Consider the following 14,490-nt stretch of genomic DNA (forward strand, 5'->3'; position numbering starts at 1 on the left):
GAAGATCATTATCTTCATTTAGGTATCAGATATCAACATAAAAATCACCTTTTCCAATTTCTTCAGGAGTTGTGAGAAAAAAGAATCTATTTAGAAGAAGTCCTCAAAATTAGGATGTACTGACATGATTAAGGGTCACTGTGGAACTTCAGTGGTTTATGGTGTTGTTATTTGTCAATTTATTAATAAACCAAAGTAATATGTTTCATAAAAACTGTTTGAGTGAAAAAATAAGTCTTGGAAAACATGTATATTTATATAATACATATATTAATAACAGCAAACATTCATATTGAATGTATCATGAGCAAAGCATTGTTTTATCACATGCTATCCACGGTATTAATTCACTGACTCTAACAACCATATCGCTAGGATGAAGGGAAAGCACAGAAGGAGCAAGTGCTTTTGACAAAAATATGAAGGAAAAGTCAGCCACTTCTCACACGTCCAGACAGCTAAAATCAGGCATTTTAGGGCAATGGTGGCCTACGACCTAGTTACCAATGGCTGTTTCAGATTTCCACCTGTCGACTAAGAGTTGGGGTTCAATTACACCTGCTGGATTGAACAGCCACCCTCTCATACTCTAAAACACTGTTTATAACAATGTGAAATTGTCATCTGACGCTAACCACACTGGACAGTGTGGCTGGAATCAAGTATAATTGAGTTCCATGTATTCCCACATTCCCACACGGGGGGTTGCTCCTGATCTAGTTTCAACATGTACAGTTCCCATCAGGAGGCCTTAGTGGTTTCATCAGTTGCCCACCAATTTTCAGCCAGGAAAAGTAACAGCTTAATGTAAAAGGGAAAAAAATGGCTTGAATATTCTTTTTTATATAACTGAATTGGGAAAAAGAAAAGCCACCATTTATGCTCTAGTTTACGCCAGGCACTGCAGTAGGTATCTTATATATATGCTATGCTATGCTATGTCACTTCAGTTGTGTCTGACTCTTTGTGACCCCATGACCTGTAGCCCACTAGGCTCCTCTGTCCAATATGTTAGTTTTAATTCTTGTAACAAACTGAAAAACAGGTGTTACTTTAATGTCAAAAATAAAGAGCCTGTTCCTTATAAAGAATTGCTAAAAATTGGGTAGAATGAAAGTTGTCCTTTTGTAGAATGGAACTGAAGGTGCAGACTTTCTATTTGTTTCCCCAGAGCTTAACACAACAGTGAGTGCACAATAATTCTCAATGCTCTTTGGTCAGTGGCGAAACTGACAATCCACCAAATAAATATTCAACCTCCCTCTTCATTAAGAGATCTGGGTGGAAGTGCATGGTATTAAAATTTATCAAGCATTTCATAAAAGGTATTAATTTACTTGTATTCAAGATGATGCCAGATTTTTCCTGTTCATTAATGCCTTAGTGAGTTCTCAGTAGCTTTAGGAAGACATCTAAATGATAAGCATAGCACATTTTCAGAGAAGAAGAAGGCATTTTTGGGAGAGTTTTGGGCAGCGTGATTAGAGAAATTTCATATGTAAATATTCAGGGAGACTGAAAGACATTGGTATGAAATACACAGAACATTTGGGTAATCCACCTATAAAAGTAAATTTGGATCTCTTTCCAAAAATATTTGTCTTCACTTGCTTAAGGAGTAGCAAAAGTGCATAGCAGGTCTGCTGCTGCTGCGCGTGTGTGCTCACCTCTGTCCAACTCTTTGTGACTCCATGGACTGTAGCCCACCAGGCTCCCCTGTCCATGGAATTTTCCAGGAAAAAGTACTGGAGTGGGGTGCCATTTCCTCCTCCAGGAGATCTTCCCAACCCAGGGACTGAACTTGCCTCTTGCTTAGCAGGTATATCAAGTTATAAATATTTAACTCAATATACTACTTTCCTAAACAATCAGCTTCCCCAAATAAAACCTGCTGATATCTGACATAATTTTTATCAAGGTATATCTAACAATATCCAAAGTCTAATAATATCAGCAACTGCAATTTTTGATTATGTTGTTTTATTTTGTGTTCAAGACACAAAGCAAGTTCGGAAAAGCTATTTAAGAGATCAGAGGAATGCTATCCTAGCAAACAATATTTAAAGAGGATAACAAAAAACAACTCATCAATTAAAAACAAACAGTTGGAAAATAGGAAAAAAATCATATGAACTAAGAATTTCACCAGAAGCTGTCATACAAACAGAGCCAATTATGCCAAAAGAGCAAACACTGCATGAATTATTAAAGATGGTCTTAAAAAAATTACAGGGAACTGGATAGAAGAATGCAGTGCAGAAAAGAGATCTCACAGAACTTAATATAGAAAGAGAAACCATGTATGGACTATACTATCAAGACACCATCTAGGGGAGGTAAGATCACAAGAACAGCCTATGTTGGAAGATGTCATAAAACAACAGAATCTGAAGTTTAAGCCTTAAGAAGAACTGATGAATTGAAAACTAGGGAATAAGGAAAGAAACACTGAGGCAGGAGGGCAGTAAAACCAGACTTGGTACACAAGTGTCATAGCTGTCATCAGATGGGGTCAGTTCATACTGCGTCTTGAACATCCGGTAGCAGATTTCTGGGCTATGGAACAAAATCAAAATTCATGCAGCAAATCTTCCATGGAACAACACAAAGGGGTTTCCTGCTCATGGAGCTTTTCTTATGTGGTGAAGATTCTCACTATATGCTAATGAACAAGTAATGAACAGAAAAATAAGCACTACTCTTTCAGATAAGAGAGAAATTAGTAAAGAAAAGAGAAGCAGAAAAAATATCTGGAGTATGTTATTAACAAGCTGCTCCTTGCTTTTGGTGTTATAATATTTAACAAAGCCCAGTGAATAAAAAAGAAGAGAAAGATGACAAAATGGTTTAAAAGGAAAAAGAAGGGGTGATAATCTCTCTCTTTTTGCATGCCCACCATTCTCTTCTTAGGGCCAGAGACAAAGGGAAAGACAGAAAACTAGTCTATAAGGAAAGGTTAGTAAGACCTAGGAGCAATGGCTAGAAGAATGGATCATTTAACTATGCTCAAGAAGGGGGGAAAAAAAGTGACCATTTAAAATGTAATTAGACTTCTTACATGGGAAGTGACTAGGTACTCAAGGTGACGATTCCTAATAAAGAAAATGATAGCCTCCACTCAGACAGCAAAAGATGGATTTGGCCCAGAGGAAAACCAGCAAGTACTATAATTAGTAAGAAGCTAGATGGTTTTCAACATTATGTTAATTAATTAGAAAATACTGAAAAAAATCAACTTCTCTCATGCTAACTGGGAAAACAAACGCAAATTAATATAAATATAGACACACATTGATATGTATCAATGTATAACAAATACCAGACTTGGTTTTATGAATGATCGATGCTGGAAAATCTCGGAGAAGATACAAAAAAAGACAGTCATGGTGAGGAACATGAAAATAAGAGAAATGGGGAAAAAAAGACAGTTGAGGGAGGGATAAGGCACAGAGATGGACTGACATAATGGAAGAAAAAGCACTAGCTTTTCCTTTTTGACTAACATAGAGAGAATGAGAATAAAAAAAAGAGGGGGCCCAGGACAGTATCAGGAAAGGACCACATCTGTCTAGACAACTAAAAGGGAATGGATGATCATCAGGTCACATTCTAATAACTGTATATGAAAAATGTTCTGGAGGCTGAGAATTTCGATATGTGGGATGGAGGTGAGAGAAAGAAAGATGGGAAGACAGCCAGGATGGACCTTCAAGATCTTCTCCTGCTGAGAGATGACAGCTGAGCTTCTGTTCCTCGTGGGCACTCAGTAAGCTGCTCTAAGTGCTGACAGTCAGTAGTTTTAGCCAGTGCATAAAAGTGATATTCAAAAGGAGGTGCAACATATGTATCATGACTCATTTTTTATTCAAATATCAGAATGATTAGATTAAAATGATATTCTTCAGAAGAACTGCACATTGATTTTTTAATTATGATATGAAGTTCTCCTGGGGTAACAGGTGACATCTACAGAGGTCATGAGTGATCCCATAGTGGTGAGTCCATATCTATCTCAATGATTCGAACCCTAAACAAGACAAGTACTGAATTTTAAGAAACTGCTTACAAAGGAAAACCAATGCAAATTACCCTAATACTTGGTATTATGAGTATGTAGATGAAATTCAGGCTATGCTTCATTCATTTTCAGGGTCCATAGCTACCACTTGATGGTACAAGGCTGTAGGTAAACAGCAGTTGCTTAGTTGCTAAGTCATGTCTAACTCTTTTGTGACCCCATGGACTGTAGCCTGCCTGGCTTCTCTGTCCATGGGACTTCCCAGACAAGAATACTGGAGTGGGTAGCCAGTCCCTTCTCCTGGGATCTTCTCGACCCAGGGATCCTGCATTGGCAGGCAAATTCTTTACCACTGAGCCACCAGGGAAGCTGTATTTATGTATTAATCATACTTTATCACAAAGAAGGAGAGTAAATGATGTATCACCTAGAGTTAAAACACATCAACTTGAATTTTAGGGAGACATGGGAAGACTCAAACATGTCTCCATTAAATGAATCAAACACTGTACCTGTACTGCCATAATACTCTTACTTTCAAAATTCAGAAATATATCACTTAAGATAATTTGCTGGCAAAATGAGAGGTGAAGACTTTTTGTCAGTAGAAAGGTCAAATAATTTTCCACAATGCAATGCAGTTTTTAAGCTTTACAGTTTCACTATAGGTGACCCAAGGGAGATCCCCTTAAACAATTATATTGAAAATTACATTGTGAGCTAATGGAATGTGAACAGTAAGGCACGAGGCTTGTGTGCTGTCCTTGACTGCTTTTTTCTGAAATACATAATCTTAGTGGGTTTTGTTTTAAAAACTTGTTTTTTTGTCAATAAATGTAGGTAACTGTATCCATGTAAAAACTAAGAACTCATCTTACAGTGAGATGATTTTTCATAAGGAGGACTTCTAGATATAAGTGCAAGGATCTTTTTTTTAAGGACTATAGCATGCAACAAAGATTTACAGTTGAGCCAAAGAAAGTAAGAAAAAAAGTCGACTAACCTAACCCACCTGAGCTCGGCTCACAGGGGTCAATGTCCTCATCATCACTGGGACACTCTGCTGAGGCCACAAGGATGTCATCTGTGGTCTGTAAAAGAATCACATTCAGTAGATTACTTTAACGGGACGTAACAGATCTTTTCATCTTTTGTCTTGTGGACTAAACACCATTTGCATTTACCTGTCAGATTGAGAAACCAAATTCAATATTTCCCTTCCCAAAGACACAGAGCTTACATTCTTCAACATATGTTAAGTTCCTCATGGAATCATTGGCATATTTGTGAAACCTTGATTCTAGCTTATTTTTCATGAGGATAGGTGGCAGCCAACTTGTAGATACCCATCCATTTAACTGCATGGTGAAGCTGCACACAGGAGCAGATAGCAGTTTAAAAAACAGCCTGGCAGAAACAGATGATTTGAAATTTATTACAGCCCTGGAGTGCTGCAAGGTATGCATCAGTGGGCTTTATGCCCCGCCTGTGCTTGGCTTCCCAAAAGCAGAAGAGCTATAACCTTTTATATTCATGACCAAGTAGAATTCAATGTATCTTTGAGATATAGCCTGTCTTTATTAGGAAACACAGATTAAGCAGAGAACATTTTTTCACTGATGCAAAAAGGGAAGCAAATATAGTTCATGGAAGGTATTTTAAAAAATTTTTGTTGAGCTTTCACACTCAGTTCTCATCTTTGTAATATTCAGATATCAGGCATTATTCCCCCATTGTCTTTGCCACCATTAAAGTTTCAGAATAAATGAAGAGTACTGGGGGGATGGTATTTTACAGCAAACAGGATAGAGGTGACAGTTTTCTTTGTGACATTTTAGTTGCTTCATTGCACTTACAGCAAAGAAGATAACCATCAGTGTAATAAAAAGCAGTGTGTGTAAATCCTAGCAGTTAGTCACATAATCAACACATTTACAAGCATTAAAGGCTATTCTTTACTGTCACCTATAAGCAGCAGTAAACTCAGCATAGATATTTCATAGAAACTGAAGGTTTACATCATATTTGGCTAAAGCTAAGGCAACACAGACAAAATTCAAGGTACAAGAAGGAAAATATCTCATTACATCTGTTAAGGATTAAGAGATTATAACTGTTTAGACAATACTCAGAACTGCAATATTGATGAAATCCTTATTGAAAAGTAGAATTATAATAGGAGTCTTATGGGAAAGAAAAAATAAGAAATATGAGTAAAATATATTTTTATTAAGGGAGTATCTAATAGAGGGCAGTGTGCTATGCTTAGTAACTCAGTAACGTCTGACTCTTTGCGCCCCCATGGACTGTAGCCCACCAGGCTCCACTGTTCATAGGGATTCTTCAGGCAAGAATGCTGGAGTGGATTGCCATTCCCTTCTCCAGGGGATCTTCCCAACCCAGGGATCAAACCCAGGTCTCCTGTATTGCAGGTGGATTCTTTACCCTTTGAGCCACCAGGGAAGGCCAATAGAGGGTAAAGTATAAATATATAAATATTAAGAGAATAGTGTCACTTTGAAAAATGGAGACAAGGGATGAAGCATATTTGTGACAAAAATTAGGCTCAAAATGTTTCAGGTACAATGTCTTTAATTAATTAAGAATAAAGAATTTGTTCAGATGTTAGTGCTTCATAATATAACTTTATACAGTATTTTTAATAGTATTTTCAGATGGTTTCACATTATTCTCTTAATTCCTTTTGGCAATTAAGTTGGGAGACCAAATTTATTTATTTTGCAGCTGTCATGTTAAAAGAAGAAGTTTAAATGCTGCTTTTCCTGGAATTGTAACTGTTAATGCCAGTGATAGTCACCAGCAATTGGTGTGATAGTCACGTAGATATCTTTCATTAAAGTGAGCTTTAGAAGGCAAAAACATATCCTTCTTTTGGCACAAGCACTTCTCTCAGGATAACATCCAAACTGACTTGATAATAACAAGTTATTGGATTAAGAGGTCTGCCAGGTCAATTGTTCCAATTCGCCCCAGAACTGATAATCTGCTTTTCAAAAGCCAACTTCAAGTGGGAAGCTACTCTTTTTTTTTTTTTTTAACTACAGTGGATACTCTTTAAAATTAATTTCAAGTTAGAAAAAAATTTCTAATTTTCCTTGAGGAATTTTAACTCTATTGATGAAATCTAGAAAGGGATGTTGCTTTGTTCTTGGTTGGGAGAAGGGGAGGAGGAGCAGGATGTGGACAAATTCTTTAATCTAGTGTTTCTTATCCTGGCAGTGATGTGCTTCCCTCTCCCTTCCTCCATCTGGGAAGACGTTTGGTAATGTCTGGAGACATTTTAGTTGTATCAGCCAGGTGGAGGGTGGGAGTAGGTGAGCTCCTATTAGTATTCATTGAGTAGTCACCAGGTATGCTGCTAAAAATTCTAAAATGTATGTGACTGCGAGCGCCCCCAGTAAAGAAAGATCTGACTCCAAAGTTTCCAAAGTGATAATAGTGCAGAAGTTGAGAACCTCTGCTCTAAAAACTCAAAAACTCTTCTGTTCCTTGTTTTTCTCATCTGAAAAAATTGGAGAGCACTGTCACTGCTGTTGTAAAGATTAATTTAGTACACGGAAAGTAACTAGAATAGGACCACCTTTTAAATATTTACAAAAGTTGTGATAGTATCAGCATTATTGTCTCACAAATGGTGCACTGATTTAATAGTTTTTGCACTGTATAAATAATTTAATTTTAGATATTAAACTGGAAGTTGCACATGTGAATTATTCTCAACTTTACATCTCTTGTTAGTTTTTTTTTTTTTTTCTTGTTAGTTTTTATACAAGAATAGAGAAGCTCTATCGGTACTTGGTTGAACTAAGTTTCCATCTTTTGCTTCCTAGATTTAAATTCTGAATTAGAAGTCAAACATAAAAAATAAATAATAAAGGTTTCTTCCTAAAAGAAATTCAAAGACAAGAAATGAGTAACTCAGTGTAGTGTTTCAGGCAAACTAAATTATTTAGGCTGCCCAAGTTAAATTTTGTTTTAAAAGTCGACCTATTTTTTACATTCCACAGCTTTCTGGAACAATTCCACAGCTTTCTGGAACAATTCCACAGCAAACAGAAAGTGTCAGAATGTTCTCAGTGTTATCTTTCACAAATCACAGTCCCTAAAATAACAAAAGATGTCATAGAATAAATACTACCTTCTATAGCCCTTTACAGTAGGAAAAAAGTCACTGTACAAATATGACCCTATTGTACAACTATATTTTAGTTTTTAGTGTATTTTCCCTGATATAAATAATACACTTTTTTCATATTTTTCTCTCAGAAATTAAAATCCAGCAACAGTCTTGTGAATAAAAGATCTCAAATCAATAGATGCCTTGATAGAAATTATCACTGTATGAAAAATCAGGAAGTGCCTCAAGTGTAGGGAGGAAAATCAAATTTCATTCCAGGGGCTGAATTAACTAAATACTTTTCTAGCCAAAGCTGTGTAATTTAAATTTAATTCACTGTGTTTGGAACTGTCTCCCTATGACATGCTGTTGAAGAGAGGTAGAAGAAACTCAAATATGTCACATTAATCAATTCTATTCTTCAATATAATTTTCCCTGATGTTTATAACCTTTTCCAGAAAGAGACGACCTGCTGAAGAAGACAGAATAGTGATCAAGCAAAGGTCTTGGCTTTTCATAACCATACATTTAGATACGTGTCCCTAACTGTGTATTTAACCACTCATAGGTCAAAGCGCATGCTGGTCTTCCTTAATTCAGAGTGGTCTGGATATGTTCATGGCCAACGTCTGTGCTTGTTCAAAATGTCTGCTAAAACTACTTTATGTTTCTTTACCTTTAGGGAAAAAATGACTTGTACACAATTCAAGGATTAAAGGCACTGAAACTTAATTCACAGGTTTTATGGATCAATACCAACCTGGGATAGGGGAGGAAAATGTACTCAGAATGGGAGCAAAAGGAAGTTTTTAATGAACAGTAAGACATGAGAAAAATCATGAGGTGGCTGATTTTTAGTTTATTTTACACACTAAATCAACATTAATTTATTTAATGTCCAGGGTTATTAGGTAGTGACCATTCAGTGGGTTAGAAAGTAGAGAAACACTGATGTATTTTTGTTCTGCAGAGAGACTTTTTGCCTATCACCACATTTAATGACGGAATTTGTGGCATATTTACTTTTTTGAATATAGCACAATTGCATATCTGTGTGGTAAGAAGATATGATGAGAGGATAGATAAACTTAGTCTGTAATATCATATCCTTGCTCAGAATGGCAATGCTAGACTTGATCCCTCATGCTAAACAGCTTTGCTGAAGACTGAAACATTCTAATGGAAAGACCTACAAGAAAACTACCAGGACAAATCTGCTTTGTAAGGAAAGGAGCACACTTAAACTGTATAAACATGTCCACTATGAATTCGATACCCGCAAAGAAATTCTTGATTTACTCTAAAATTTCAATTGAAACTTTATTTCTAACCAGCAACAGTAGGGGACTTCCCTGCTGGTTCAGTGGCTAAGACTGCATGCTCCCAACTCAGGAGGCATGTTTATGGTTTTGATCCCTGGTCGGGGAACTAAGATCCCACATGCTATGCAGTGTGCAGCCAGGGGAGAGGAAAAAACAAAACAAAATAAAACAAAACACAGCATCAGTCTTTTCAGCGATACATCCAAATACAACATAAAAATTAGTTGTTTTGAGCAATGGTGCTCCCTCATTGTAACAGTATTTAGTCTAATCTCTCATGGCTGTGATGGACACTTAGACTAGCTGACTGAGACAACTGATTGAGTACAGTGCCATCTAACATGTGATGTATTTAACTAATTGATGGGCACTTGTTCTGGCTGATACTTCTGCTTACCTGAAGCTGCTCGGGAAGGAAGAGAACATTCATATCTGCCTTTCAGCACTGAATCTGACAGTTTTTTCTATCAGATTTATCACTAGGTGAACTTTTCAGAAAAAAAAAAAAAATGCTAGGACTCACAACTAGCGACACAAACTCCTCAAATTAGGTCTGAACCATCGCACTGATAACCTACAGGGCAGGAAGTTTTAGGAGGTGGGGGAAGTTAGAGTTTTCACCAAAGTAGAAAAAGTGCAAAAAAATAAATTAAAAAAAAAACCCAATTGTAAGACATATATAGAATTCCAAAACACTATGAATCAAATCAAACCACTAAAGAAATATATCAAATTGGTAATTTTAGTTAATCCTATTTAAAATGTAGAAGGACTTTAGAAACTTTGCATATTCCATCATCTCAATGAAGCTTTGGTTCTTATTTTTCACTTGTTTCTTTGAGTAGCAGATGCCACATAAAGATATCAATCCCATGCTCAGTAATCTAATAAAAGTAATAATAATAATCTGAGATCTAATACGTGAAGGATCCATTTTAGCTCCAGCATGTGAGTAACAGAGAAAATGAAGATCAATTAGTCACCAACAAATTAGTCACTGATCTGGGCACAGCATTTTCTGATGGGCACAAAATATGGTTACTACCTGAGAGGGTTTAAGTTGTGATTCTTAGCTGCAAATAACTGATTGTGCCCATTCTACTCTAAAGCATAGGAACAATTCACTCATTAATAAAAATAACAACAATCAATATAATAGCTTATTTTGTTTGAAATGTAAGAGTGCCCCCATCTCTATTATTTTATTAAATATTCACCAACAACATGCTTATGCAGAATGCAGGTGAAGGTACTATTACTCTGAGTGTTACAGTTAAGTGCCAAAGAAATACCCGTTTGTAGACTTATTCACCCAATTTGAATGTCTGAACATTGGCATTCATGAATATTTAGGGAAAAACTGAAATATCCTTGAAAACAGCCAGATTTCACATTTCTTTAATTTTTTCCCCTCAGTTGATGCTTTAGGTTATTATAAAAAGTGACCATAAATCAGCTGTCTTCTTGGAAATGACAGACTTGAAAGCCATTCAATTTTCTTCAGAATTTCTTGGCTGTTTAAAATGTATGCAATGGTTTCAGAACAGTGCAAGCAAACTGGATAGAAAAACTTACCACATAAAGATATTACGAATGCCTTACTCATTCTAACATGCATTTTTATATGCATTTGATACTGGTCATCCTAACAAGAAAAACTCTAAAGGTGAAGACAGGGATATGGAAAGAATGCCATAGAAAAATGAACTTATGAGAGAAAGAAATGAACTGAATCCCTGTTTAATGAAATAAAAAAAATTATATTTTAGCAAAGTTATGCAAGAGTGTTAGTCGCTCAGTTGTGTCCAACTCTTTGTGACCACATGGACTATAGCCAGCTAGGCTCTTCTGTCCATGGGATTCTTCAGGCAAGAATACTGGAGTGGATTGCCATGCCCTCCTCCAGGGGATCTTCCCAACCCAGGAATTGAACCTGGGTCTCCTGCATTGCAGGCAGATTCTTTACTGTCTGAGCCACCAGGGAAGTCCCTGCAAAATAAAAACCTGGTATCAGGAAGTTTGAAATTAATCTTTTAAATAAAAAAAAAAATAATTCTTATCTTTCTTTGAGATACTGATGACCTCTATGCTCATTTCCATTTTAAGCCAAAGCAAGTAGGAGCACTAGCCAAAGGAAAAGTTAAAAGGAAAGTTTAAATTTTCAGAAAGGAATTGGAATAATCTATTCTCTTGGATCCCCATGAATTAGATTTTGGGAGTGTAAGACCTCCAAAGAATGCTGATAGTGGAGTGGTGATGCTAAAAGGGAAATTAGAATATGCATGTGATTGAACACATTTTCTCTTGGTTTGTTTTGTTTTTGAACAAAGACCTTTCTGAAATGGATCTGGACATTTCCAAATTAAATAAATAATGACAGCTGTTTACAGTGTAAATCTATGCTTCGAGCTGTGCCAATGTGAATCTTTAGTCTAACTATTATAACTGAATAGACTAATTAGTAAATTGTAATTGTAAAAGGCCTATGATGGATAGTTTCAACTACATGTCCCCCAAATCCGAGTTTCCCTTGTTGGCGCTTAACATGCTAGCAAATGGAATCATGCTTTAGTCAAGCAGTTATATATCTTCTTGGACTGAGTCAGACCCTAGTGATCATTAGTCCAAGTTCTTGATTTTACATATTAGGAAACTAAAGCTAGAAAACTAAGTCTCTTTGTTTCATCCCAATTATACTGCAAATGAATAGCAAGACTATGAAATAATTCTGACTCCCAGTAGATTATGACTGACTGTCATTCCAGGTGATTTCCATCCTTCCATTCATTACTCATCCAGTTATCTACTCATTTATCCATCCATCTCAAACCATTTTGTTTCTTTAAGGGTTTGATGTGATTAAAAAGATACAAAATGAAATAAAATTTAAGGTAAGTTAAAAGGTGGGAAAGGGAAGTATTGGATTTTACATAAATAACCACTAAACATATCATAAAGAGCCCACATGGGTACTAGGAGACATGTCCACATCTATTGCATCACTTGATATGTCAGCACATGAAGTGACACTAAAAAAGGAATAAAATGAATTCTAGAGTTTAATTGTTACTCCACTTACACAAATTCAAATATTGATAGAATAATACTGATAGAACAATGTTACTCTGAAATGGAGTAAACCCAGAAAGTTCTTTACTTGTGTTAATCTTTGCTTAACTTACTTTTTTAAAGACTTTAAACATCTGGACTGTCATCTCTGCATATATATGCATAACTAAATTCTTGGGGACAGAAGGAATATGTAGATTGCTGAATCTTTTCCTATTTTTCCCCTTGACTTAGAACATTGCAGGCCACACTGGCTACAAAATTAACTTAGTGGACTCTCTGTCTCTCTGCTCATTAATCCACTGATGAAAACTTCCGAAGTCTCTCTTATTAACTTCTGTCTTCACAACATAAGTGGTAATGAGATGTTCATCTTTGTCTTTCTCACATGACCATCATTAGGGTTTTGTCAAATTATCTCATTACATCTTAGGAATAAATAAGTGGAAGTGACCATCTGTTAATAATATTGACTGTTTCTCCAGTTGCAATCTAAATATGTATTCACTGATCGGGACAGTCTCATTTACATCATACCCCTAGAATTGGAGGTTTAAAGTCAAGGTATAGAAGGAGTCACAGGCAGCTAGTCATCCAGAACACTTCTTTCCTTGCAGGGCAGGACCATGAGAAAAGCTCCCTTGATAGAGCTTTAACCTGGAAATAAATAAATGAGAACTTCGTCCCACACAATGCTTGAAGTATGGGACAGCAACAAATAGGAATGTGGTTGGAAATAATGTTGATATAATTGACAGCTGGTTTTCCGGTTTGTTCAGTTTTTTTACCCATTTGTTGTATATCTGCAAGGTTCCATACCAATATCTTAGCTAGTACCTGAGCAGCATCTCTATGAGCGCTTCTAGCAGAGAGATTAAGAGTAAATGTGGTCTGGCTTAAATGTTACAATGTTATTGTGTTCATGAACTAAGAAGATGGAGTCCTTGCTGGTTATAGTTAAACTGGACCTCCAAGCTTGCAAATTTGACTATTTCACTCATGATGCCTACTTACTTTGGTTCCTTAGTACATATTTGGAATATGTTATTGTTGGACCACTTCAGTTTACTTCGTTGCATGTTGATCAATAATATAAAATATATAAAGTCTCAATCTGGGTTTTATAAGTAGTATTACCATCTTGAAAAGGTTTCTGTGTTTGCAAGAGTACATAAGAATATGTACTTTATATATGTAAAAATATATATATGTGTATATATATTATAAATACATGTGGAAAAATGTATATACAATCATTTGTATATGACAAAATAACCTCTATCTCATAGGGATATTATGGGGATCCATTTTGAAATGTGTGAAAGCACTTTATAAATATGAAAGTTCTCACAAAGCAATGTTTATATGCTATTATTACAACTAATACAGAGTTATTTTTCTTCCTCACATGACAATATGAAGAACTGTTCTGGGGAGTGGTTAAGGAAGGCAGCCAAATATCCACTTAACTGAATATATTTCATTTTCATGTCATGAAATCCTTTTGTCCTCTCAGTTATTCAAATAAGATCTGTATCTCTCACTCCAAATGGCCCTTCATATAAAGGCTGTTAATTCTTGGGAAGATCCCTTTTATATAGGGATGTGATTTACTTCAGCACCGCTTGCTGAGTACACAAGTTTCAATCTCACTGGGAACCTACAAGATGGGCAGTGCCAGTCCACATCTAGTTCTGTCATTTCTTGTTCTCCAGGTCAGAGCTTTGAGGGAGTTACCGTACAGATGCAGGGCTACTGGAGTTCCCTTGAAACTCTCCTTCTCATTCACTTTTCTGGGACTTAGAAGATTGTGACAATTGAGCTGACTCTGACTCATGCCCTATTATGTCTAGAGCAAATAAATGAACAGAAAATAAGAAAAAGAGGTCACTTAGAGAATACTGCTAATTAAAGGAGAGACAGAGAAACAGAGGCAGAAGGA

The 14,490-nt window shown here is 36.1% G+C and overlaps 1 protein-coding gene across 29 annotated transcripts in view; it reads right to left on the reverse strand.

Moving 5' to 3' along the window:
• Positions 1-14,490, reverse strand: part of NRXN1 (neurexin 1) — a 1,158,212-nt gene that overhangs the window by 25,565 nt on the left and 1,118,157 nt on the right. For 18 of the 29 annotated variants that reach the window (XM_070478125.1, XM_070478138.1, XM_070478164.1 and 15 more), the window contains one exon: positions 5,022-5,109. In XM_070478125.1, coding sequence (XP_070334226.1) covers positions 5,022-5,109 — 88 coding nt within the window. Of the gene's footprint in view, positions 1-5,021; positions 5,110-9,876; positions 9,925-14,490 lie in introns of those variants that run through there. The other 11 variants (XM_070478134.1, XM_070478191.1, XM_070478178.1 and 8 more) reach the window with 2 other exon arrangements.

Source organism: Odocoileus virginianus, chromosome 2, assembly GCF_023699985.2.
Source record: "Odocoileus virginianus isolate 20LAN1187 ecotype Illinois chromosome 2, Ovbor_1.2, whole genome shotgun sequence".
Taxonomy (NCBI): Eukaryota; Metazoa; Chordata; class Mammalia; order Artiodactyla; family Cervidae; genus Odocoileus; species Odocoileus virginianus.